The 23522-nt window shown below is 50.0% G+C and overlaps 1 protein-coding gene across 6 annotated transcripts in view; it reads right to left on the reverse strand.

Annotated features, from left to right (window-relative positions):
* Positions 1–23522, reverse strand: part of Abr (ABR activator of RhoGEF and GTPase) — a 198714-nt gene that overhangs the window by 12487 nt on the left and 162705 nt on the right. Inside the window, exon 1 of one of the 6 annotated variants that reach the window (XM_057775302.1) lies at positions 6385–6589. The exons of the other annotated variants lie outside the window; for them this stretch is intronic. Within the exon in view, the coding sequence (XP_057631285.1) occupies positions 6385–6546 (162 nt within the window). The 5' untranslated portion in view covers positions 6547–6589. Of the gene's footprint in view, positions 1–6384; positions 6590–23522 lie in introns of those variants that run through there. 6 annotated transcript variants of the gene reach the window in all.

Below are 23522 nucleotides of genomic sequence, written 5' to 3' on the forward strand. Positions count from 1 at the left end.
GGTGCTAAGCTGACTCCCATCCTAAGATACCCGGATGAGGCTCCTTCACTTCTACTTGCTTCCCCTCCCCCTCTCAAGAACTTTGAAGTTCCCAGGGCCCACATATGGAAGGGGTTTAGCAGCTCTGAAGGAGGCTTTTATTGAAACCAGGTTAGCTTCTTAGTCCCATAGCAACCTGCCTTTTCCAGCACTCCACTCAGTGCGCTCAGCCTATCCTGTGTAGACCACACTCTTAGCTTCTGGTTGGGCATGGCTGAACTTTGAGGAGAAGCAAACAAAACACAAAACCGGACCACTTCTGGACCTTCACCTCTCCCCTAGTCCTGGGGCTCTGCCAAGGCCTCCCCTACTCAGGGCCAAGCTTCAAGTGAAAAGAAAGAAAGTATTTTACCCCACCCTTGCCAGGGCCATGCTGGGGTCAGCAGGGCAGAAAGAGCAGGGGCAGCAGCCCTGTCTGGAGGTGTTTAGGGCCAAAGTAGCAGAGGCGACTCTCAGCTGCCTGAGGCAACAGGCTTTCCAAAGTCCATGCTGGCTGCTGTTGAAATGCCAAAGGTCTGGAAGACCACCACGGCTCAAAGGCCTTGATTTGCAGCGGTTTCATAAGAATTATAAAGTCCTTTTCTAAAACTGACTTTACCTCCCCACCCTGACTAGGAACTTTTTTTTTTTTTTTTCTAGGTATAGAGCCTACTTCTAGTGAAAATGGGGACACTGGCAATTCCACTGTGCAGCTCTGAACAGACTCCTCTCCAGGCCTCACATCTGCTCCGAGTCTCATGGTCATATACATCATCAACAGCATCCCTGTGACCGCTGAGATAGAGCATGTTGGGCCAAGCAGCACATCCTACCCACAAGGCAGCTAGATGGGCGGGAACCCTGCACCTCCACAAGTTCCCATCTAGGTTATCAACTGGCTGCATGGCCACCCTGATAACTGGACATCTGAGAAGCAGCCCCAGGGCCTGAGGAAGTTCTGGGCTTCCTCCTTGGAGGCCACATAAGGCTGGTGGTATAGGTGAGATTCTATATATAGAGCCCAGCTGCTTGGATTTAAGAGCCAGCTCCTCTGTTAAGCACCAAGTGACATCATCTAGGTCATTCTCTAAGCCTCCGTTCCCTCATATATAAGATGGCATAGATAATACTAGCACTTACCTCGGAGAAGATCAAGAGCTAAAGACTGATGCCGGTACCCCGGTCATGCTCAAAACACATCAACATTACCAAGTTGTGCTGAAAGGCTCTAGCAGCTTCCTTCTTGGCTGCTGACAAGTCCCTATGCCTTCAACTGTGTTCCCTCCACTCTGCATAACCTTTGCCTGCTTCTGAACACACCTGCTCTAGGGCGTTAGTCTTGTAGGTTACTTAGTCTAGGTTACTTAGTCTGCACTGTCCCTAGATCTTTCATAGCTAAACCCACCAAAGTCCATCAGTTAAATTCTCCAGGCTAAACCTCCCAATTCTTCCATTCTAATCCATTACCCTATTTTCTTTTCACAAACCATCCAGCCTGAAATGACCCTCCTCATTGACTGACTTCTTTAGATCAGGCCTCCCTGCCTGGCCCTCTATATCCCTGGGCCCTGTACACAGGAAGTACTCCATTAACATCCGTGCCCCAGGATGTAGGGTAGAGACAGCTATAGCTTTCTACCAGGCTTCCTTCAAGACAGGAGCCAAACACTCCCATTTGCCTCTCTTCTCCCATGTTCAGTGAATGGCTGGCCATGGCCCACATGCACCCATGTGACCTCTCCCAGCCAGACTTTGCTGCGTGTGAAGGTTTAAAGCTTAGGAATGAAGTCCTAGCCAAGACCATCATATGAGCTGGATTCACAGAGATCAACCATTCAGCTCCTTCTCTGCACCCACACCAGAAGGAAGAGGTTTATCCAAGGTCTCGCAGCAAGTTAAGCTATTTTTCCAGGACTGAAAAAAAATGAAGCCCCTTGGCTCCTACCAACCCAGCGCATGTTTCAAGCGAGGCTGGGCTAGGGGACATTTCCTCAGGCACCTTTCCCTTTCTGCAGAAGCCCAGGAATAGCTCCTATGGCTCCCGTGAGACCAAGGACAACACACCTGGTCTATGGCTCTGGAAACCCAAAACTGATACGGGCTTTCTCCTGGGCATTGAGCCGGTCCCAGGAGCAGGGTGTGTGTGTGTTCCTCTAGGCCACCAGGGTGTTGACAGAATGCCAGTGTTCTTTCCTGTACCCAGCATGCTGTGACAGAGGAAGGGAAGACAAACAGTCCCTTGTCAGCTCAGCAGAAGGCTAAGTCCCTGTATATGAGTGCCCTTTGCCAACATGTGGCAACACCCCCAGACAGCACGTGCAGAGGTTTCAGAGATCCTTCTTAATTCTCTCCATAGCGCTGTCCTTCTGGGCCTGGGACCTCACTATCTCTGAACTACTGTAGCCCTGGAAGCCAGCAACTCTGGCCTTTGAGGAACCACTCTGGCTGGCAGGCTCAGCAATCCCTGGTCCAAGACCATCTAAAAGCAGGGCACCAAGCCCAGGAGGACCAACTGGTCACCCCGTGTATAGGATCAGACATGTTGGAGAGCACCAGGGAGGCCTGGCACTTACTTCATACAGTACCAAGAGCTAAGACATCCCAGGTGCCAAAAAATTTGACAAGTTCATCCTAAGCAAGGGCTTCCATTGCAGGGTGCATGAATCCTGTGCAATGCACACTGTGTACAGGTGGCTCTACATCTGCATGGGGCTACAGTGCAGCAGATATGCAGAGTCAGGGACTTTGGAGAGACAGCTCAGTGGAAAGGTGGGGGAACTGGGGTTGAAAGACTATTCATGTGGTTCCAGAGCTGCTCACTCAAGGAGGTGTAAGCACAGGGTCCCAGGGTCCCACCTGCTGGTCTGACCCTGCACCCACAGAGTGCTGCAGGGTTTCTAGTCCTGGGGGAAGTACTCTTGTTTTTTTGCCCATGGTTGAAGGAATACTACAGGGAAGCGCCTGGGTCCGTGAATGGCAAAGGCACACATGCAAGTTTCTTCTCTTTGATAAGAAGTTAGGGAGGATGGCAGTAGGGTAGAGCATCAGCAGCCAGAGCCAGGGGGTTTCCACTGCAGAAGCTTTTAATATCTCTCTTCCCTCTTCTCAGAAAGGGTCTTACTATGCAGCACAAGCTAGACTCAAACATGTGCTAGTCTTCCTCTCTCAGCTTTGCAGGCTAGGATTACAGGCTTGGGCCACCACACGCAGTGTTAAGGTCTCTCTTCACCTTCAGAGCCACAATGAATGAATAAACCCAATGTGTGTATCTTATATCCTGTACTCTTGAACCCTCAATGTAAGCAACAGCTAGGAATGGCTAAGTGAACGTCTTGGGATGTGCATATTGTATGCACACCTATGCCGGAAAGATCTGTCCAGCTAAATGACAGCTCCAGGGGACTAAGGAGCTGCCCTGTCCTAACAATGGAATCCTCTTCAGCGCTAAGGTCGTCCAGACAAGTGACCTCAAGGCCCTGTATCTTGTCTTTTCTCAGGTGTGGGCCACTCTGACCTTTTATGTAAGCAGCGTGGATTAATGGCTATCACAGAACAGGTATACTTAGCAACACCAGCCCCACTCTTGCCAAGAGAAGCTCTTCTGGACTTCTCAGGCCCACGTGGCCACTCTTTGAAACAGAGACAAAGGACCCAGAGGCTTTCCTTAAGTCGCCTCTGCTCTATCTTCACTTCAACCTGGATCTCCACTTCTGGCCAGTATCTGGTCTGAATGAGAAGCATCTTTGTCATGGGTGAGTGAAATATTAAGAGTCTTCATTTCCTCACCAGACAAATGTCTCTGGCCTGGCTTGCTTTGGGCCTCTTACTTAGCCTCTATGATTCCCACAAGAGACCCTATTAAAACCTTTGGCTGTTCCAGGATTAGGAATGGAATTCCTCCTTCAGTCCCTTCGCCTCTTAGGTTCAACTTAAGAATCTAGACCCAGGCAGAATAGGAGGAAGGGCAAAAACTCTGAGCTTGCTCTACTTGAATATGATTGGAGAGAGGAAGTAAAAGGAAGGAAGGAAAGATGGAAGGAAAGAAAAGAAAAATGCAAACTGAAATGCAAGTTAAATACTGCACGTCCTGGCAGAACCCACAAAGCCAAATGCCACGTGTGTCCTCTGCTAAATGCTTGCACAACAAACCAACTGCCAAGCAAGGGCCTAGAATGAAGCTTCAGCCCCAGAACTCTCCTTGCGGACAGGACAAGAGGAACCTACTCCAACACTACCCTAGGCGAGTCCCTGTACCTCTGCCTCCATCCCTCCAGCAAACAGAGGTTTCACGCTCCATTGTAATATCAGGACCTTTCTATCCGAACAGATTTTCCGGCCCCAGTGTCGGGTCCCAGAAGAGTCACCCTTCTCTCCCCTCTGGCTTTTAATAGTTTTGGTTAGAGGGGAGCAGAAGCCCACAGGTATCTTGGCATCCATGACATCAAATTCTTAAGGTATGGTTAATGAATTAATAATGTGGTCGCTCATGCCAGGCTGGGCAGAACCTTTCCCCCGCCCCACCTGAAGTCCTGCATAATCTATCTCAGCACCTTTAGCCTGGCAGTGAGCCACTCTGAAATAAGTAGGCTAACTCGGCTCCAGAAGGAAGGGAAGAACAGGTGTCACCCCCAACCTACTGGCCTATGCACAACGAGGTAGGCTCAGGAGGGCGGATGTCCCTCTTTCACCTGCAGTATCAATGACACCGACACCCTTCATTGGTGCTAGGGAACTGAATCACCAGCTACATGGCACAGCCCTGCACCATGGCCAATCTGCAGTCACACTGACACCAACAAGCTCGGCAGCCCAGCACCTAGCTGGCCCGCCACCCTCAGCCAGAGATCACAAGAGAAACAACTGTCAGATACCACCGAGAGTCGAGCCAGCCAACGAGTCCCTAAAGTGGCTTCTGATCTGCCAGCCACAAATGAAAGGAGAAGTGAAAGCGTGGCTTTCAAGGTTTAGAATTTTAACCCTACCTGCCAGGTACCCAGGGAGGCAGGTAGACGGTACAAGGATCTGACTGGCTTAGTTTTAGGTCAGGAACCTGCTAAAGCAGTTTCTGGCCAGCCTTGAGGTATGGGAATGGTGTCTGCTGGCCTCAGCAAGCGCTAGGAGAGGAGGACAGGGTGGGGATGGCTCCAAGCTGCCGGCAACAGACAGCTGCCTCAGCACAGAGGGGCTCTGGGAGCTGCCAGGGCCAGTAGGGCTCTGCTTGCTTGGTCCCCAGGGAGACTGAAGGTGACATAGGGGCCAAAGCAGGACAGCTCAAGTTGCTGCCCTGCCCAGCACTTTCCAGGACTGATGTCACCTCTACAGGGTCAAATATGCCTCACTGGACGGAGATCAAACCAAGCAGGAGCCAATGGGCCCAAGACCATCCTTCTTGTCAGGTGCTGGCTGGCACAGATCTCGGCTGAGGATCTTCCTCTGAGCCACAAGGAGACTTGCAAGTCCCATCACAGACTCCATGTCCCTCAACCAAACTGAAGGATTACCAAGGCTCTGGCCAACCAGAACCGGCACCCTGTAACAACGTAGGCGGTTGATCTCGTCTGTGGAGTTATCAAACGCTTACTGTGTGCTGGGCACTGGGTCTGGCTTCTCCTTGACCGCCTGAGGCCGGGCCTACAGCCAGCCCCAAGGCAGCCCGCCCAGCTGCAGGATAGCCAACTTCCATCTCAGACTTTAATCCCAACTCAGGTCTGGGGCTGTAGACAAGACCATGCAGGCAGCTTGCCCTGGCATAGCTCGATCAGGAACCCCCTGGCATGCTGTGTGAGTTGCTGGATAACCAGTTGGCACTAGGCCAACAGTTGTCTGGGTGGTCCCTGAAGAAGCAGTCTAGAGCCCCCAGACTCAGCACATTACTCCCCATCCGCCGCCAGTCCTTCCTCCCGGGTGGCTTTCACAAAGAAAGTTCACATGGCAGGCCATGCTGAGGTGCCCATCAGCAAAGGAATAGAGAGCTGATATCCGTAAGAGATGGTTGGGGGTAATCATGCTTGTGCTGGGCTCCTGGGAGAACAATAAGACCCAGTGAGGCTGCCTGTCTATTCCTATTCCTGCCAGCTTATATTCAGGAGGAAGCCAGACAGAGTCTACTTAGGGACACAAACCTCCTTCTGCTGAGCATTAGACAGATACAGAGAAGGCAGCCAGGGTGGGGGTTGCCACTAGCATTTATCTGTAAGTTCAAGCCACTTAAAGCATACTCATACCCATATTCCAGCCTATCTTGGGACTTCTGGGATTCAGCAGGAGCAGCAGTACAGAGGTAGACAGAGTCCCCAGCAGCCCCAGCCTTCCCGCAGCCCTGCAACCAGTCTACCCCTCCACCACCCCGCCAGCCCCGGCTAGCACCTTGTGTCGGAGCAGCTTACTGCGCACTCGGCCCCAGAGCCGGGCGCCTGTATTGGGTACACGCTTGCTCCCTGGCTCCTCCAGCTGATCCAGGCAGGAATGCTCCAGGGATTCACACACTGCCTTCAGGCTGCAATCGGGCTGAGGCAGGATGTCCGTCATGCTGGTGACCAGCCTGCCGGTCCAGCTCCAGGCAGAAATGCGGAGAGGCGCACAGCTCTGGAGAGAGCTGCCTTCTGCACACAAGTGCTTAGCAGGGACTGTTAGTGGGGCAGTCCCGAAGCAGCAGCGGGTGTGGGGCTCGGGTTTCTCCTCCCCTCCCTTTGCGTCCTCCTCCTCCTTCCCCCTCCCTAGAGACTGCCTCCAGGAAGCAGGGAGTCTGAGCTGAGCTTACCACCAGGGCTCAGTGCCTCCCCTCAGGCAGCCTGCTGCCCTCTCAGGTAAGCCGCAGCTCCCAGGACGCGGAGTGCGGGTGTGCACCACAGTCAGCTGCAGACAGTGCGCATACACTCCCGCCCCACGTAAGAAAGTGACTCCAAGTAGAATTTGGAGCTGCCCTTTCCAAAAACCATGCAGGCCTGGGGTTTAACTCTTGGCAAGCTGGGGCTCCTCCTCACCCACTATCTCTCCTTCCAGCCTCTACTAAATAAAAGTTTGACAAGCAGCTAAGCACAAGCCAGTTTCTCGTCATTAACTCCTTCACCACCAGGCTGCTCCTGGGGCTTGGGTAGGTATCCGGACTTGGAGCCAAGTCAGTAGAGACTTCCAGTGGCCAGAGTTGTGGGTGAAGCTGCACATGGCCACGAAGAGCTGCCTGCCTCCCTTGCAAAGGACTGCTTTGGAGTTCCACTTCTCCACTCACTCAGTTCCCGCCCCAAGGCAAGTTCCTCGATGCCAGCTCGGTGGCAGAGCCGGACACCTGTTTTCTCTCAAGTCTCCTATGGCAAATGTACAGAATAAGGAAACAGTCTTTGGGGTTTCAGCAGTCCCAGCAGGTATTAGGGTGCCTGTGAGAGAGCACATGTGGCCCTGATCATGGGCTGACATGGAGGTGCTCCTCCACGGCTGCTCTTAGCTGCAGCCCTGTGCACCTCACCAGCAAAGACTTCTGCTCCAGGGGGCAGAGGATGCCCAACAGCACAGAAGCAACTGTAGTATCTTGGTAGACAGACTCGTAAGTGCTTGGTTTGATTTTTTTCCTTGTTTGTTTTGTTTTCCTGAGACAGAATCTCTTAATGTAGCACTGGCTATGTAGACAGGGCTGGCCTCAAACTCAGAACTCTTCCTGCCCCCGTCCCCCCAGTGCTGGGGTTAAAAGCATCACGGTGCCCAGGTCCAGCAAGCTCTTGTTCTAACTGAAGAACGAGAGGTGACTCCTATCTCAAGCTAACCATGCAACTTTAAGAGTAAGATAAGAGAAACGCCAGAACCCTAGATGGCTAGAGTATATGCAACCCAGGTATCCTGGCCATCCCACCACTGCAAAGCTGGGCATGTAGGAAGGAAACCTGGAGCCACACAGTGCCAACCATGAGCCAGGTACCACGCACAGTGGTTTCAACACTGCACTTGTGAGAACTGGGGCTCAGAGAAGCAGCATTCTGGCCTGAGTTACAGATATAGCTGCAGCCAGGAAGGGCAGCAGGGGCCCCCAAAGCCCCCTGTGGGTCACAATCACTGCCTGGCTGAAGTATGGATAGTTCTCAGGATATGGTGAAAAGTGACGGATTGATGTTTAGGAATCAGACCGGCCCTCTGAATACCCTGCTGGTTCTCAACAATGACAGTCCTTGGAGTTTTCTATTTCTGCCCTCGGCACCTTTTTGGGAAAGGGGCAGTTTAACTGCAGAGCCAGCCAAGAACTGGTCAGAAAAAGACTGTTCTTCTTTGAGTGGATAGCACCACACTGACCTGTAAGGGCTAAGAACTTTCCCCCAACCTCATAAAGAACAAGCATTCCTGCTTGACATTTGAGGAAACGGAGCCACGAGAGTAGACTGGGGTTAGTGCAGCACCTCTGCTCTCCTCACTTCGAAGGAATGACACTTTGGGAAGTGCACGTGACACTCTTCATTTTGACCTGGGTTCCATGAGGAAGGCCTGGCTAATGCCTGATTCTGGAGTAAGGGCTAAGAAATCAGATGAAGCAAAAGCCAGCCAGGACAAAACTGCAGCCTGAGGGCAGCAGGGAGGAGATGGGGCTCAACTCTCAGCAGGAGGCAGAAGCACTTTCCTGCACCTACTATGTAGCACATGAGGACTGAGGTGTCCTCTCTCTGCCTTCATTCTGCCCAGGGTTATACGACCAGGACAGTGAAGATGAAGTACCAACAAAGTTGAGAGAAAGATCACTCTTGGCAGGAGAGAATGAGGGATGCTCTGTGGAAAGGAGGAACTATGTGCATGGGTAAAGTCGCTCCATCCCTCCCACAGGTCCCTGCTGTGCTCAGCATCCTCTTCACAGAGGTGCAATGGCTGGTTGCATAACTAGCCAGGAAGGTACCTTCTGAACTGCTCACCTCATTCACCTGCTACACACACACAGCTGGTATTTGGTGCTGGCTGGTTAATCCCAGAACGGCTGACGCTGACTTCCTAAGGTTCTCTTACCTCTAGCTGGGTCAAATGCCACAGAGTTCAGTCTCAGGGAATCCTGTACTGCTCCTCCCCACAGGTGTGTGGGAGAAAAGGGGCCGGAAAAATCCTGTTCCCAAAGTCCTACACTTGTCTGTCTTAAGAACCCCAGGCTCAACACTTGTCTGGGTAAAGCAAGCTCTGATTGGATAAGCAATGGCCAACTGGTCTCCATGGTGACAAAGGTGCCTTAGCAGATGGGTAGCTGAGTTGGGAGCCTCTTCCCTGGAGATACGCAGATTTTCTTTCCTCCCTAAGGACTGGGCCTTCCTCTGGGGACAGCACAAATTTGCCTTCTCTTCTCCAAGCCTCACTCAGGCCTTCTTGAAAACAGGGTAGAGGAAGGGGTGTGCAGGATGAACGTCCCAGCGTGTTCCTCAAAAGCAGCAGTACAAACAGTGGTCTCCGTAGCCAATCACAGTCAGTCCTCATCTCTGTTACATAGGCAAAGCTCATACCAGCCTGGCCACCCAGGAAGTAATGACGTCCCCCACCTGCTGTGTCTTCGCTGTCCATTCAGCCACACCTGGCAGAACCGCCTCTGAGGACATGGAGGGCCCCTGTGTCTGGATAAACAGAGCTTGGGTGGTAAAGACTCATGAATGAACAGATGTCACTGCCTTCAGAATTAAAAACATCCCTCGTGGACTGTCACATTTTCCCTCATCCCTTCCCTTGGCTCTTGGTCAGAGCAAAGAGTAGTTGTCCCCAGGGCAAGGTGAGTAGGACCCTAGGCTATATGTAGAGAGAGGGATGCCTGCAACCAGTACAGATGTGACTGAAGCAAAATTGGGGTAAATGATCAGAGTGACTTTGCAGAGGGAAAAGAGGTCAAAAGGGATAATGCCCGATCCCCAAACACAGTGCGGGCTGGGTCTCCCACAGAGGAACAGGGTCTCCACAGAGGAATAGGGTCTCCCACAGAGGGACGGGGTCTCCACAGAGGGACGGGGTCTCTACAGAGGGACAGGGTCTCCAAAGAGGAACCGAGTTTCCCACAGAGGAACGGAGTTTCCCACAGAGGGACGGGGTCTCCACAGAGGGACGGAGTTTCCCACAGAGGGACGGAGTTTCCCACAGAGGGACAGGGTCTCCACAGAGGAACGGGGTCTCCACAGAGGGACAGGGTCTTCCACAGAGGGACAGGGTCTCCACAGAGGAACAGGGTTTCCACAGAGGAAGAGGGTCTCCAAAAAGGAAGAGGGTCTTCCACAGAGGGACGGGGTCTTCCACAGAGGGACGGGGTCTCCACAGAGGGACAGGGTCTCCACAGAGGGACAGGGTCTCCAAAGAGGAACCGAGTTTCCCACAGAGGGACAGGGTCTCCACAGAGGAACGGGGTCTCCACAGTACTACCTTGCTAACAGCTATGGGGGGGGGGGGGGACAGCATTCACACAAGTCCTTTAGCCTATGAACACAACAGGAAGGTTCTTACTCAGAACCTCAGAATGTAGAGGCTGCCTCTCTAGAGTGACTTCTGTTTTCTCAGAACAACTTTTATCTCCTCCCAGCCCAGACTGGAACCCCGATTCCTCAAAATGCCAGCTCTCCCTACTGGGGACTCCTAAGTGATAGGAGAAGCTCCCCAAAACAGGCCACTCTTGAGGATCCTGGTAGAACACAGGAGCCTGGGGGAGGAGAGTAGGGAGGGAGCATCTAGGTCTGAGAAGACAACTGTGGCATGGGCCTAAAGGAACGAAGCTGGAAGGAGCTGGAAGGCAGACTAATGGAGGGCAAGGCAGGCTGAGGTTTCAGGGAACAGAGGAGGACTGAAGTACAGAGACCAGGTCCTATGGAAAGGCCATGCCAGCTGGGGGCGAGACGGCACATCACAGGAGAAAACAGCAGAGAATAGGAGAGGGCCCTGGCCCCTCATGATGGCTCTGCAGGAAGGTCCTACATTCCTGTGTGCTCTTGACAGGTACCCACCTGTGCTGGATAGCTTTATGTCAACTTGACCTAAGCTAAAGTCATCTGAGAGAAGGGAACCTCAATTAAGAAAATGCCTCTATAAGATCTGGCTGAATGCCTGGTGACAGCGATGCATGCCTTTAAATCCTAGCATTCAGGAGGCAGAGGCAGGCAGATCTCTGAGTTCGAGGCCAACCTGGTCTATGGAGTGAGTTCCAGGACAGCCAGGGCTATACAGAGAAAGCCTGTCTTGAAAAACCAAGACCAACCAACCAACCAACCAACCAAACAAACAAACAAACAATAAAAACAACAAAAAATCTGGCTGTGGCAAACCTGTTGGGCATTTTCTCAATTAATGATTGATGGGGGAGGAGGGTCCTTCACCCACTCATTGTGGGTGATGACAATGGGTGTCCTGGATGCTATAAGAAAACAGGCTGAGCAAGCCATGGGAAGCAAGCCAGTAAGCAGCACCCCTCTGCTACAGAATAATCTTTTGTACAGTGTGAAGATGTGTCTTAGCCACGGTGCCTTCTTATTGGATTAATAAAGAGCTAATGGCCAACAGCTGGGCAAGAAGAGGTTAGGTGGGACTTACGGACAGGGAAAGAGAGCATGGGGGGGAAGCAGGATCATCAGCCAGACACTGAGAAAGCAGGAGAAAAAAATGTCATACCAAAAAAAGGTACCATCACATGGTAGAGCGTAGATAAGAAACATGGGTTAATTTAAAATGTAAGAGCTCGTTAGTAACAAGTCTACGCTATCAACCAAGCATTTATAGTTAATATTAAGTCTCAGTGTTGTTATTTGGTAGCCTACTGGTGGGACAACTGACTGGTGAGACAGAAAACACCCCACTTACAAACGGTGCCCAATGAGAACCTATGAATATCCACATAAAGCCTAAAAAAGCTTAAGAAAAGGTTCCAAACACAAAAATGGATCCAAACACAGTATCTCAGACCCATAGTGCCTCATGTAGGCCTCAGTACAGAGAGGTATCTCCCAGCCGCTGTCTATGGACTTGAACCATCAGTGGGAGCCCCGCCAGCACACCATGAGCTAAACTGCACGGCGGGTTTAAGTTTTGCTCATGCAAACAGAAAAGATTACAGATATGCAGTAAAAGACAGATCTAAAAACTCTGAACGGGTTACAGTGCGTTAAAATGTACATAGGCTTGGGAGAGAAAAGAGAAAGGATATAGATAGTCATAGAAAAATAGTTTAAAAATAATAAAATCTTTAAAGAGAGAAGTCTTTAAAAAGTCACATAGAGATAGAAAATACACAAGGAGTCTGGATCCTGTATGATACTGTGCTGTCTTTAAATTTTCTGACTGCTGATGACTGAGACATAGCTGCTAAAGGACACTAAATTATGAAAACTGCTGAATTAAACCAACCTATATATTTTAAAAATATCTTGACTTCAAAATGGAAGTCAAAAGATACATTGCTTTGGGAAAGAGGTTGTGCTTTTGTTCCCAGAGAAAATAAAAGGCTGTAGATTTGTTCAAAGTTGAAGATGATCAGGTTTGATAGGGGAAGACCCTCAAAGAAGTAAACATAAAAAAATATCCTGCTGGGCAGTGGCATGCCTTAATCCCAGCATTCAGGAGACAGGGGCAGGCAATCACTGTAAGTTTGAGGCCTGCCTGGTCTACAGAGTGAGTTCCAGGATAGCCAAGCCTACAGAAAAACCCTGTCTCAAAAAAAAAAAAAAAAACAAAAAAATCCCAAAACAAAAACAACAACAACAACAACAAAAAACCCACCCACGAAACATGTAACGTAATTTACCTGCTCAAACATACAACAAAAATCATCCGTGGCTGACTTGTTACAAAACATAGTCTATACTTGAATGAATGCAGATATGTATGTTACCTTTAAAAGTTTATGTGTTTTCAGAGTAAGGGAACAAGACACCAATAAAAACAAATAGCATAGGTGATCTAACATCTCAGAACACCTCTGATGCAGAGTTCTGCATCTAGGATAGCTTCAAGGTTGCAAGCCGAGATGGTCCAGGGTCACACACTACTCCAGCAAAGATTTAACCATTATCCTAAATTTTCTCAGATGCTAGCACCCCAAGACAACAGGAAGCAGTTTAGAGAAAATTACGCCTATATTCCCAAAAGATAGATTATGGATGTTTGTCTTTGTTTAGGGGAATTGGTTGCAAATTATTATTGGTCATGGCAGCCAGATGTTCCTGTTGTTAAGTAACATTACACCCTTCTGGGGTCCTTTGATGAAGTTATATATTAAATGATTAAGGTTTACCTTAGTTATGATAAAAGGTAAATTAGGTATAAAAACCTAGACTCACAAAGGTAAAGTAGATAATTTTTTCTCTAATTTTTTCCAAATACAAATGGACTGGATATTATAGCTGTAATTATTGATTACTGTTTTTGTTATATGTAGTTTTACTTTCTAAAAGTTAAAACCTTTTTGAATTAGACAAAATGTTATAATCTTTTTGTACACTGTGAAGATGTGTCTTTGCCAAGGTGCCTTCTGATTGCATTAATGAAGAGCTAATGGTCAGTGGCTGGACAGGAAGAGGTTAGGTGGTTAGGTGGGACTTACGGACAGAGAAAAAAAGAAGGGGAGGTCGCCAGCCAGATGCAGAGGAAGTAGGAGATAAACGTGTTGTACAGAAAAATGGTACCAGCACATGGTAGAGCGTAGATAAGAAAGAGGGGTTAATTTAAGATGTAAGAGCCAGTTAGTAACAAGCCTAAGTCATCAGTCAAGCATTTATAATTAATATTAAGTCTCTGTGTGGTTATTTAGGAGCCAGCTGGTAGGATGGAGCTAATAGGCGGGACAGAAAAACTCTGGCTACATTCCTCCATCACCTTTGTATCAGCTCCTTCTTCCAGGTTTCTGTCCTGCTTGAGTTCCTGTACTGACTTTCTTCAAAGATGAACAGTGAGGCTAGGTGGTGGTGGGACAGGCCTTTAATCCCAACACTTGGGAGGCAAAGGCAGATGGAGCTCTGTGAGTTCTAGGTTAGCATGGTCTACAAAGCGAATTCCAGAACAGCCACGGCTGTTGCATAGAGAAACCCAGTCTTTAAAAAAAGAAAAAAAACAAACAAAACAACAACAACAACAAAAAAAAAACATAAAAAAGGCAGTTGGAGAGATGGCTTAGAGGTTAAGAGCAAGGACTGCTCTTCCAGAAGTTCTATGTTCAATTCCCAGTAACCAAATGGTGGCTAATAATCATCTGTAATGAGATCTGGTGCCCTCTTCTGGTGTGCAAGCAGAACACTGTATACATTATAAATAAATCTTAGAAGAAAAAAAATAAGCCAGGTGATAGTGGCACATGACTTTAATCCCAGCATTTGGGAAGCAGAGGCAGGTAGATCTCTGGTGAGTTCAAGGCCAGCCCGGTCTACAGAGTGAGTTCCAGGACAGCTAGGGCTATTACACAAATAAACCCTATCTCAAAAAAACAAAACAAAACAAAAAAACCATAAAAATATTATGAACAGTGATTTGGAAGTGTAAGCCAAAAAAACCCTTTTCTCCTCAAATTGTTTTTAGTCGTGGTGTTTCATCACAGAAATAGTAACCCTAAGACACTACCCTAGCTAAAACACATATATGATAGTTAGCAGTCTGCCCAGGAAGAGAAATCAAGACCCGTTTCTAAGGTTATAACCCACTCAATAAGTCCTTAGTACCTGCAATGTTCAGACCTTCGCTAGGCCCAGCAATGGGAGCCCCTAGCTCAAAGTCAGCAAACAGTCAATTAGCAGAGCTAAGCCAAGAAGCTACTTTTCACTCATTTATTCATCCGCCACTGAATAGATACTCACTACATGCTGGGCAGAGGCCCTTCTTACAGCTCAAAGCAGAACTCAGCCTAATGGCACCCTGGCCTCCCCAGTGAGTACCCCATGCTCCGGCTCAGTAGAAGCAATCAGGGCTCTTTCGGGAGTCTGCTGCCCTCCCAGGCTCCAGAGCTTCTCAAGTGCCTTTCCCCTGCCTGATGAACATCCATATATGGTTATAGCAATGTAAGCTCTGGAACCCCAAGTCTTTGTTCCTAAGCAGGTATCAGTAGCTATAGACAGATGACCAGGGTAAGGGCTTGAAGCAGGTTTCAGGATCAGCTCAAGTTTGAAAAATACACTCTAGCTAGGATGCAAAAACTACCAAGCCCACTCGGTGATCTGATCTCCTGCTGTGTCCTCAGAAGCCTGTACTGGTTCATGGATGGTCCAAAGTACTGATTCCTATGAAGCCTCTCTTTACGCAGCCTGACCACCCCAGGTTGCTGTTCCCAGAGTTCACAGTGGCTGTAGGTGCATAAGAAAGGCGGAAATAGCCTAAGAGTTTATCTCATGTGGAAAGACTGGATGGACAGCATGTCCCTGGCAATCCCTTGTGTTTCTCATGGCACATTTGACCGTGGAAAGGGTGGAAAATTCACTTGATCCTTTGGGAACATTTTGATCATTTAGAACTAAACCCACTGAAGGGCACGGTGGGAAGAACACCACCCCTACATGCCCATCTCCTCCACCCTGACTTCAGGATAGGACCCAGGACACAGCCAGAGGCACACACAGATGAGACCCCCTGCGTCATTTGTCTGTTCCTTGTCACTGGAAGGTATCACCAGACCTCCTGGCAAAGCCAGTGAGCAGGGGACCTTAGAGGTGTGCTTTGGACACATGGGACCTCTCAGGTCACACTACAGTAGACAGTATCCTGAAACTGGAGTTACAGACAGCTGTTACCACACGGGTGTTGGGAACTGAACCCAGGTACTCAGCAAAGGTAGTAAAAGCTCCTAACTGCTAAGCCATTTCTTTCCAGTACCTCATATGAAAATTTATGCCCCAATCTCCCCATCTCAAAATCAGATTAAAAAAAAAATGCCAAGAGCAGTAAATCTGGCTGTGACTGGACAGGGAACCCACCTACTCTGTTCTCTAGCCCTCACCATCTCAGGGCCATGCACATTCCTGTTGCAAGTTCCCAAGCTCTAGAGGCTGCACCACATGGCCCTAGATTTTCCTCCCGGTATCTATGGTTCGGAGCTAAGTTCTCTTAAGCAGAGTCAATAGTTTCCCTCTGACAGCTGCCACTGGCTCTCGCGCCCCCTCAGGGTAGGGGAAATGGGGAGTTACAGATATTAAGAACCTTTCTAACCCTTCTTTTTGATGACAGGGCCTCACTTTGTAGCTCTGGATGGCCTGGAACTTACTACATAAGCCAGGTTGGCCTTAAATTCACAAAGATCTACTTGTATCTACCTCCTGAGTGTTGGAATTAAAGGTCGAGACAACAGCGTCCTGCCCAGGTTAGGAGTTCTTATTCTCAAGTAGAGTGTTTGCTTCAGAACTCAATTCTTAGCTCTACTTTGGGAAAACTGTAGGTGCCTCCTACCTCTGTAGGGATTCCGATGAGCTAACACTTATCCATTCATTCAGATCGGTGTTTTCTAGGCCATCTTGAATTCTCCAGTCACTCTGCGGTCTGCCTGGAAGTTACTGTCGTTCAGTAATTACCTTCAAGGGTGTGAGCAGGCTGCATGTGGCGTACGTGGACAAATCCAAATACCTAATCTCACAGGGTGAGGACTCACCGAATAGCAAGCACATACACCCTCAGAGCCATGAACATCAGAGCATCTTGGAGAAAGCAGCAGAATCCACTCTATGGGTACCCTGTACTGGCACACACAGGCAGTTTCAGCCATAACTCAGGGAGTTCTTTGGAGTTTTTCTGCTGAGTCCTTTCCTTAAAGCTTTGGAACAAATTAAAGTAGGAACTAGATCAGTTATTTTGATTTCTAGGAGGGCAAAGCAGCAGCCCCCACCTGAAGGGAAGCCTCCCGGTGTTCATCCAGGTCTGAGGAGACACACTCTGAGAGGTATCTATGCCCAGTTGTTGGCATCGAACCCGCCTTCTGCTTCTGAGCCTGGGGGCCCCCAAACCAGAGCTGAGGGGACAGCACCCTTCCCATGGTTTGCAAGGGTGTTCCGAGGGCCTGAAGGAAGGAGGTAGTGAGATCCTTTCTGGACTCATTTCCTAGTGTGCCTCCTACCCTCAGAGATGGGGCTAGAGGAGTGGCATCAAGCCTACCTGCCAAGAAGGAATTCCCAGATAGAGAGGAACAGGGGGGAGGGGAGCTTTTCTGTCAAGTGCATCCTGTCTCTCCTGTCTTCAGGTCACCCGGGCAACGGAAGCAGTTCAGCTGAGGCTCACACTCTCACAGGTCTGCCCATGCCCCCACAACAAATGTACCTCTATCCATTCTCCATGCACACCAGCCAGACCAGCCTTGAACAGTGACAGTAGGGCCACTGGGCCACGGGAAAGGAATCTACAACATCTGGAGCAGATGAGTTCCTGGCAGGACAATGGTCACCTAGATCCTTCCAGGGGGTGGTGTACGAGGCAAGGAACAAAACCAAGCCTGTTCCCATGTGCCTCCAGGACGATCGAGGGGTAGTGACTGTGGCAAAGGAAGGACCCCACCTGGGGCAGCACGGAGAGCAGCTAGCAGCAGGGCCACAAAACGTGAACTTGAGACAGGGAGGAAGAGAGCTTGGAAGCTGCCTGGACACTCATATCTGGCACAGGCAGGAGGCAGGGAGGGAGTCTATCTTTCAGAAAAGCTATACCTATGTTCTAGGGCAGGGAGCTACAGGAGGCTGTGATGTGTGTACCAGATAGAGCGAAGGGACAAGAGGGAAAGAGGGCTACTGGCCAAGGCTTCCCCTCCCTGGCCCCCTGACTTCCAATCAAAACATGCCCTCTCCCAGGGAACAGGCTGTGGTCACCGTGTTTATAAACACAGCCTGGCGGACAAATAGAACAAAGTGTCAAGGAGTTTCATTAACAGCCACGTAATCTACTCAGGGAAAGACGATAGGTCACCTGGGCAGCGTCCCAGAACCAGGCTACCAGGGCAAGAGATGGCCCACATGGCTATTAGAGAGTCAGATGGGGACAACAGATCCTTCGGGGGCCAGAGGGTAGGCGTCAGTAGGGGAACCCTTGCCTGCTGCTCCAGTGGGCTCCTGACCCATGCTCCCTTCAAGCTCTCCCTCTGCAGAGTAATTGAGACCAGAGCAGCTCTCCCATGGCTGACAAAGGCCCCTTGTTCCAGGGCTCCTCAGACTGTTCTCCGAGCCAGCAGAGAGCTGCCCTCAGAGAAGAGCCCAGTTGCTCTACACAGAACAGGGCTACCTCAGATCCTCTACCACAGCTGGTCTAACCCTATCACCTGAAGAGAATGCCCCTGATGCTGCCACCCCAGCTCAAACACAGAGGACCCTCACAGGTAGCAGCCTCAGGAGGCGACTTCTTGACAAGATATACTCAGAATCCTGGAGTGGGAGCAGCTGAGCTTGCCAGCTCAGGGCAAAGGCCCTCATCATCACCCAAGTAGTAAATGTTTCAGGCCCCGTCCCAAGGGACCCAGGAACTCTCAGTCAGGTCTCATCACAGCCCGGTTTACAGGCAAGGAAGCCGAGGCTGGGACACATGGAAGAACTCATCCCATTCTCCCAAATTATGAACAGAAGGAGCAAGACACAGAGCCTCTGATCTGTCTGGCCTCGAGGCTCCTGCAAAGTTGGCTGAAGGCTGAGAGGAGCAAATCCTCTCGTGGCTTCTTTACTATGTCGGGAAGTCCTGTTCCCGTAGGATCCTCTGATCTGTGCTTGTCATGTACAGAGTGCCCAGCAGACAATTCAAGAACGAAGCAGTGAAAGCATGGATGTGCACTCAGAGCTTTGAGCTGCTCCTCCAGGTGGGACTCCATTCCCAGCATCTTACAAGAAGGCAGTGAAGAGTGGGAATAATTCCTACTTAACTGCTGAGGAAATGGGGGGGCTCACAAGGCCAAGGAACCAGGAATTAGTTCTCTGACCCACAGCCCAGGTCGTGGACACCACACTCAAGGAGCCAAGGAGAGAATGGACAGGAGAGCTGAGGAAGGAAAGGGAAGGAGACAGAAGTGCTCCTTAGGGGGCTGAAGGTCAGAGGTGGCTTAACCGCACCAAGTTCCTAGTTTCCGTTTCCTGGAGGCATAAAACGCTGCTGTCTTTTCACAGGAGGAGACCATGAAATCCCCACCTACAAGGACGAGGCTTTGGTTGTTTTTCCACTTAAATCTGTGTGAGTCTAACGTGGAGCAAATGCAAATGTCCACAGATGGACAAGTGATAGATCCATTTATAAAATGCGGTACGTCACAACAGTGAAGTATTACTCAGCCCTTAAAAGAAGGAGAGGGGAAGGCAAATGGGACAGGCAACAGCATGCGTGGACCCTGAAGGCCTTATGCTAAGCGGTCAAATGAGGAGAGAAGAATGGTGGTTGTCAGAGGCTGGGGGAGGGGAGAAGGGCAGTGAGTGCTTCATGGGTGTGCAGCTGTCAGAGAAGGCGAAAAGTTCCACACGGTGGTGACGGCTACAAGGAAATGTATGACCAGAGTCCCCCAGGTTGTCCTCTGACCTATGCAGAGGTGCTGTGGTGAGCACACTCCTTTCTACCTACCTCTCTCTCCCCAGCAGAACATTCCTATAATTCTGCAGAGATAGAGGCAAGAGGATTAGAAATCCAAAGCCAGCCTTGGTTACACAGAGAATCTGAGGTCAGTCTGGGCTACATGGACCCCAGTATGAGGGAAAAGAAAATTATGAATGTTTAGATACTGTCAGATTTGCCAGTTTGAGCACTGAAGGTAGGGGACCGGCTTTCATGACTTCCTCCATTTATTTATAAGAGCTCTGATCCTTTTTAAGTGGCCTGGTCGTAAATGTCAAAGAAATCCCCCTAGCTTGCCTTTTCCCTTCAGACCCGCCAGCCATGACAGGCTGGAACCTGGGAATATGCTAATCAGCCAGAGGGCAGGGCTCAGTTGGGGAGATCACATCTGGAGTCTGGAGTGGGGTAGCTGGAAATAGACTAGGATAAACATAGAGACGTCCCCTGAGAGCAGAAAACCCTGGGATGCTTCAGGGGAGCTGTTACCCTGGCCTGGCTAGGCTGGGGAGGCCAGCAGGGAGACAGACAGTGGGGAGGCTGTGCAGAAAATCCACTAGGAATGACCCCGTGGGTCTGGAAAGAAAGGGACGACCCCTAAGCCTGAAGAGAGATGAACCAAGCTGATAAGGAGTTTCAATGAATCTCCAGTGGCAAAGGGCAGATGCCGAGAAGCACACAGTCGCCATTCTACCTGTGAGCGAGCACTGCTACGCACTCTCCTACCCAGTAGCCAACCACCTTGGCCAACTCTCAATGGGGTCCCTGAACCCCTCAGACAGGCTGTGTGATGGCAGGCATGTCACTCATCATTTTTGGTCACAGGAGGCCTCCGACCCCTCCCACGTGCCTGGCTCACAGCCCCTCCAGTTCAGGACAAGCTGGATGCCTTCATTTCCTGGGCCGCTCCCTGCACATTCCTGCCCTGTGCGCTTGCCATGAGGGTCCCTCCCCCAAATACTTGCCTGCCTCACTTCTGCTGACCCAGGACCTGCCCACTTGCTAAAGCAACCAAGCCTTAAGAGGGCAATTACCGTGGTTCTATATAAACTGACTAAAAGTATTTTCGATAATGTGCTTTTAAAAGATATATCTAAAGACTATAGACAGTAGGCCTAGACAGGGGTTTGTGATACTATGCCATGAAAATACAAAAAACATAAAAACCACACACTATGGTTAAGCCTACTTAAAGGTGAACACATCCAAGGGAGGGAAAAGGCACAGAATTACATAATAAAGGGTCTGCTCCAGGGCTGTAGATGAGAAGGCTCTTCATTGTTCAGTCTCTTTACCATGACTGTAATTTTTCTTAATACAAACATCCTGTTTTTGGAATTAAAAGATTCGGTACTCTCAGATCCCTCTGGTCCCACATCCTCCTTGAAGCCTGCCCACCTCCAGCCCACGATGACTTTCCCCTGGTTAAGTTTCCACACCATTCCTTCCACAGAGCAGTGGGGGCAGAAGAGCACCCTGGCAGTGGGCTCTGGTGGCAGAGGCTGACTCTAAGTCAGAATGACTCTCCTGCATTCACCTTGGACAGGTTATTTACGGTCACTGCCTCAATATCCTCATCTTTACAACCCTTCCTGCCCACAGGGCACTATGAAGACCCGAGGCCATAACTAAGGGCTTTCGCAGTGCTGGATTCTTCCTCGGTGCCCTGTTGGCATTTTGTACTGCTCTCGACCTGGCATATAAAGGCATACCAGCCCTTCAATCTGACAGGGCACCCTACAGTGTGGGTGCTCACTGCAGGGGCACTGTGATCTCCCACCTCCAAATTTATAATGATTGGCTCTTTTCCATGCCAAGTTCTAGATGTACTAGGCAGAAATGTCCTGAGCCCAGAAGTGACAGTCTGAAAACAAAGGCAGTCTGAAGCTCTTCTTATGCCAGACAGCAGACTATCACTCCAGCTCCTTGACCAGGCCCGTAGCCATGCCAAGACCTTTCACCTGGGCTGCAAGACTTCTTGATAAAGGGCTAAGATACAGAGACACAGCACCAAGCAGACAATGTGCCTTCTCTACATACTGTCAGCAGAGGCACCTTGGCCTGAGGGTCCTCATCTGTGAAGTAGGACAGAGCTGCAGCAGGATCACATCAGACAACACTTGGTAGTGACTAGTGCTGCCATGTGTCTGTACTAAATGCTGCGCCCAACCCAGTCTCCATGCTCTGCTACCATCACGGCCAGAAGAGAGCAATTCATTGTAAGAGCAAGTACTTAGCGCTCAGCCCCTGGCTGGGCTGTGTAGAGAGGACCTAGGGAGAAAGGGGCACAAGAGTGGGTGTTCTCCCCACCTTCCCATTGAGCATCCTTAGGCCCTAGCTCCACAGTAACACCACCTCTGGTTCTGCCCCCGGCCGGGGTCTACTGAAAGGAGCTAGGTGGGCTACCTTCCTTAGACATGACGCAGCTATGGGAACAGGTTGCTCTACAGCTCGGTGGGGCCTGGCTATGTGGGACTGCTCAGTGCAGACTATCCATCCAGCCTGGCTCTCCCGAGCAGCTCTGAGGTATAAGCCACAGCACGCCCTCCCCAGAGCACAGGAGACTGGTGAGGTGGCTCCACGGCTCAGAGCCCAGCGCTGTGCTTGGGAGGCTGAGAGCTAGAGAACTTCAAAGGCCTCTAGAGGCTTTGGGCTTTGAGTCGCTGCCCACTCACTGGCTTGGTCAGCTGGCAGCAGGGACGTTTGTATTTCTTTTAATATCAACTCCCAGGCATTTAACATTCCTCGAAGCTTAAACACAGAAACATTTCCCTTAGCAGAATGTGCTCTCTGCTTTGCCAAACACAACCTGGCAGCCCTCTTCCCCCACTACCTCCATCTGCTCCTGTGTGCAAGAGTCAATGATTTATGGCGTTTCCTCTGGACCTGAGGAGCACAGTGAGGGCAGAGCAGCAGGATGCCATCCAGGGGGAGAATCCTGGCTCTGATATCTGGATTGTAGAGAGGCCGTGGGTCATGATGCTCCCTGAACTAGCTACTCTTGCCACCCTTTCATTTCATAGCCGTCAGTGGCCCAGGCAGCATGGCAGCTTCTCATAGCTCTTGGCTGCCTGTCTCCTAAGGCTGGCCAGGCCAGCCTGGAACCCATTCCCTGCCTATTCCTTGGGCCTTGCCCAAGGGAGCAGAGATGGGATTCCTGCTACTTAGAAGACATGTGACAGGGATTGAATTTAAAGAGCTTTCTGTCATCCCCATTTCTAAAACAATGAAGGGCTGGCACATGGTTGCCTAGCAGCACTGTCTCCCTGGAGACAGCACCAAGGAACAGGGTACAGACCCCTCAGCGTCAGGAAATCCGTGCTTAGGAACATGAGGCAGATGGCTGGGCCTCTACTGGAGGGCACCACCCCTCTCCTCAGAGACAAAATGCATGAGCAATACAGGTGGGGGATGGGGACACTCACAGTTCCCAGTGGCACCCAATCAAAATCCAGGTATAAAACTTCAGCTTCAACATGTACCAGAGAACAATCGTTTCCTAAAAAAAGGCCTAGAGAGATAACTCAGTGGTTAAGACCACTTAGAGGACCCAAGCTCAGTTCCCAGTACCCACATGGCAGCTCACAACCGTCCTTAACTTCAGGGAATCCAACACCCTCCTTTGGTTCTGTGGGCACCGGGCACATACATGGTGAACACAAACCATGCGGACAAAATATAAATAAACATAAAATAAAAACAAACATTTTAAAAAATGTGAAGTTCCCCGATCAAAACTAACTCAGTGTGCCTGCTGGGGTCAAGGGTTAAGAGACCTGGAGCACCCATGCCTGTGGCCCAGCCTTGCCATTACATTACCTCCCTTGATTTCATGGCCACAGAATCTACAACCAGTGTGTCTTAAACATGAGGCCACAGTGTGAATGGCTCCACGCTAAATGTTATCCCTAAGTAGATAGCAGCCATCTTCAAAACTGGCACAATGTTCCAGAGATGAAAATACACACAAGAACCTTTTACTTATTTCCATCTTCAGAGCACCAAGAAACACAACTGAACCACGTGCACTCACCCTGAGGATCTGACTCTAT

This window comes from Chionomys nivalis, chromosome 7, assembly GCF_950005125.1.
Source record: "Chionomys nivalis chromosome 7, mChiNiv1.1, whole genome shotgun sequence".
Classification (NCBI taxonomy): domain Eukaryota; kingdom Metazoa; phylum Chordata; class Mammalia; order Rodentia; family Cricetidae; genus Chionomys; species Chionomys nivalis.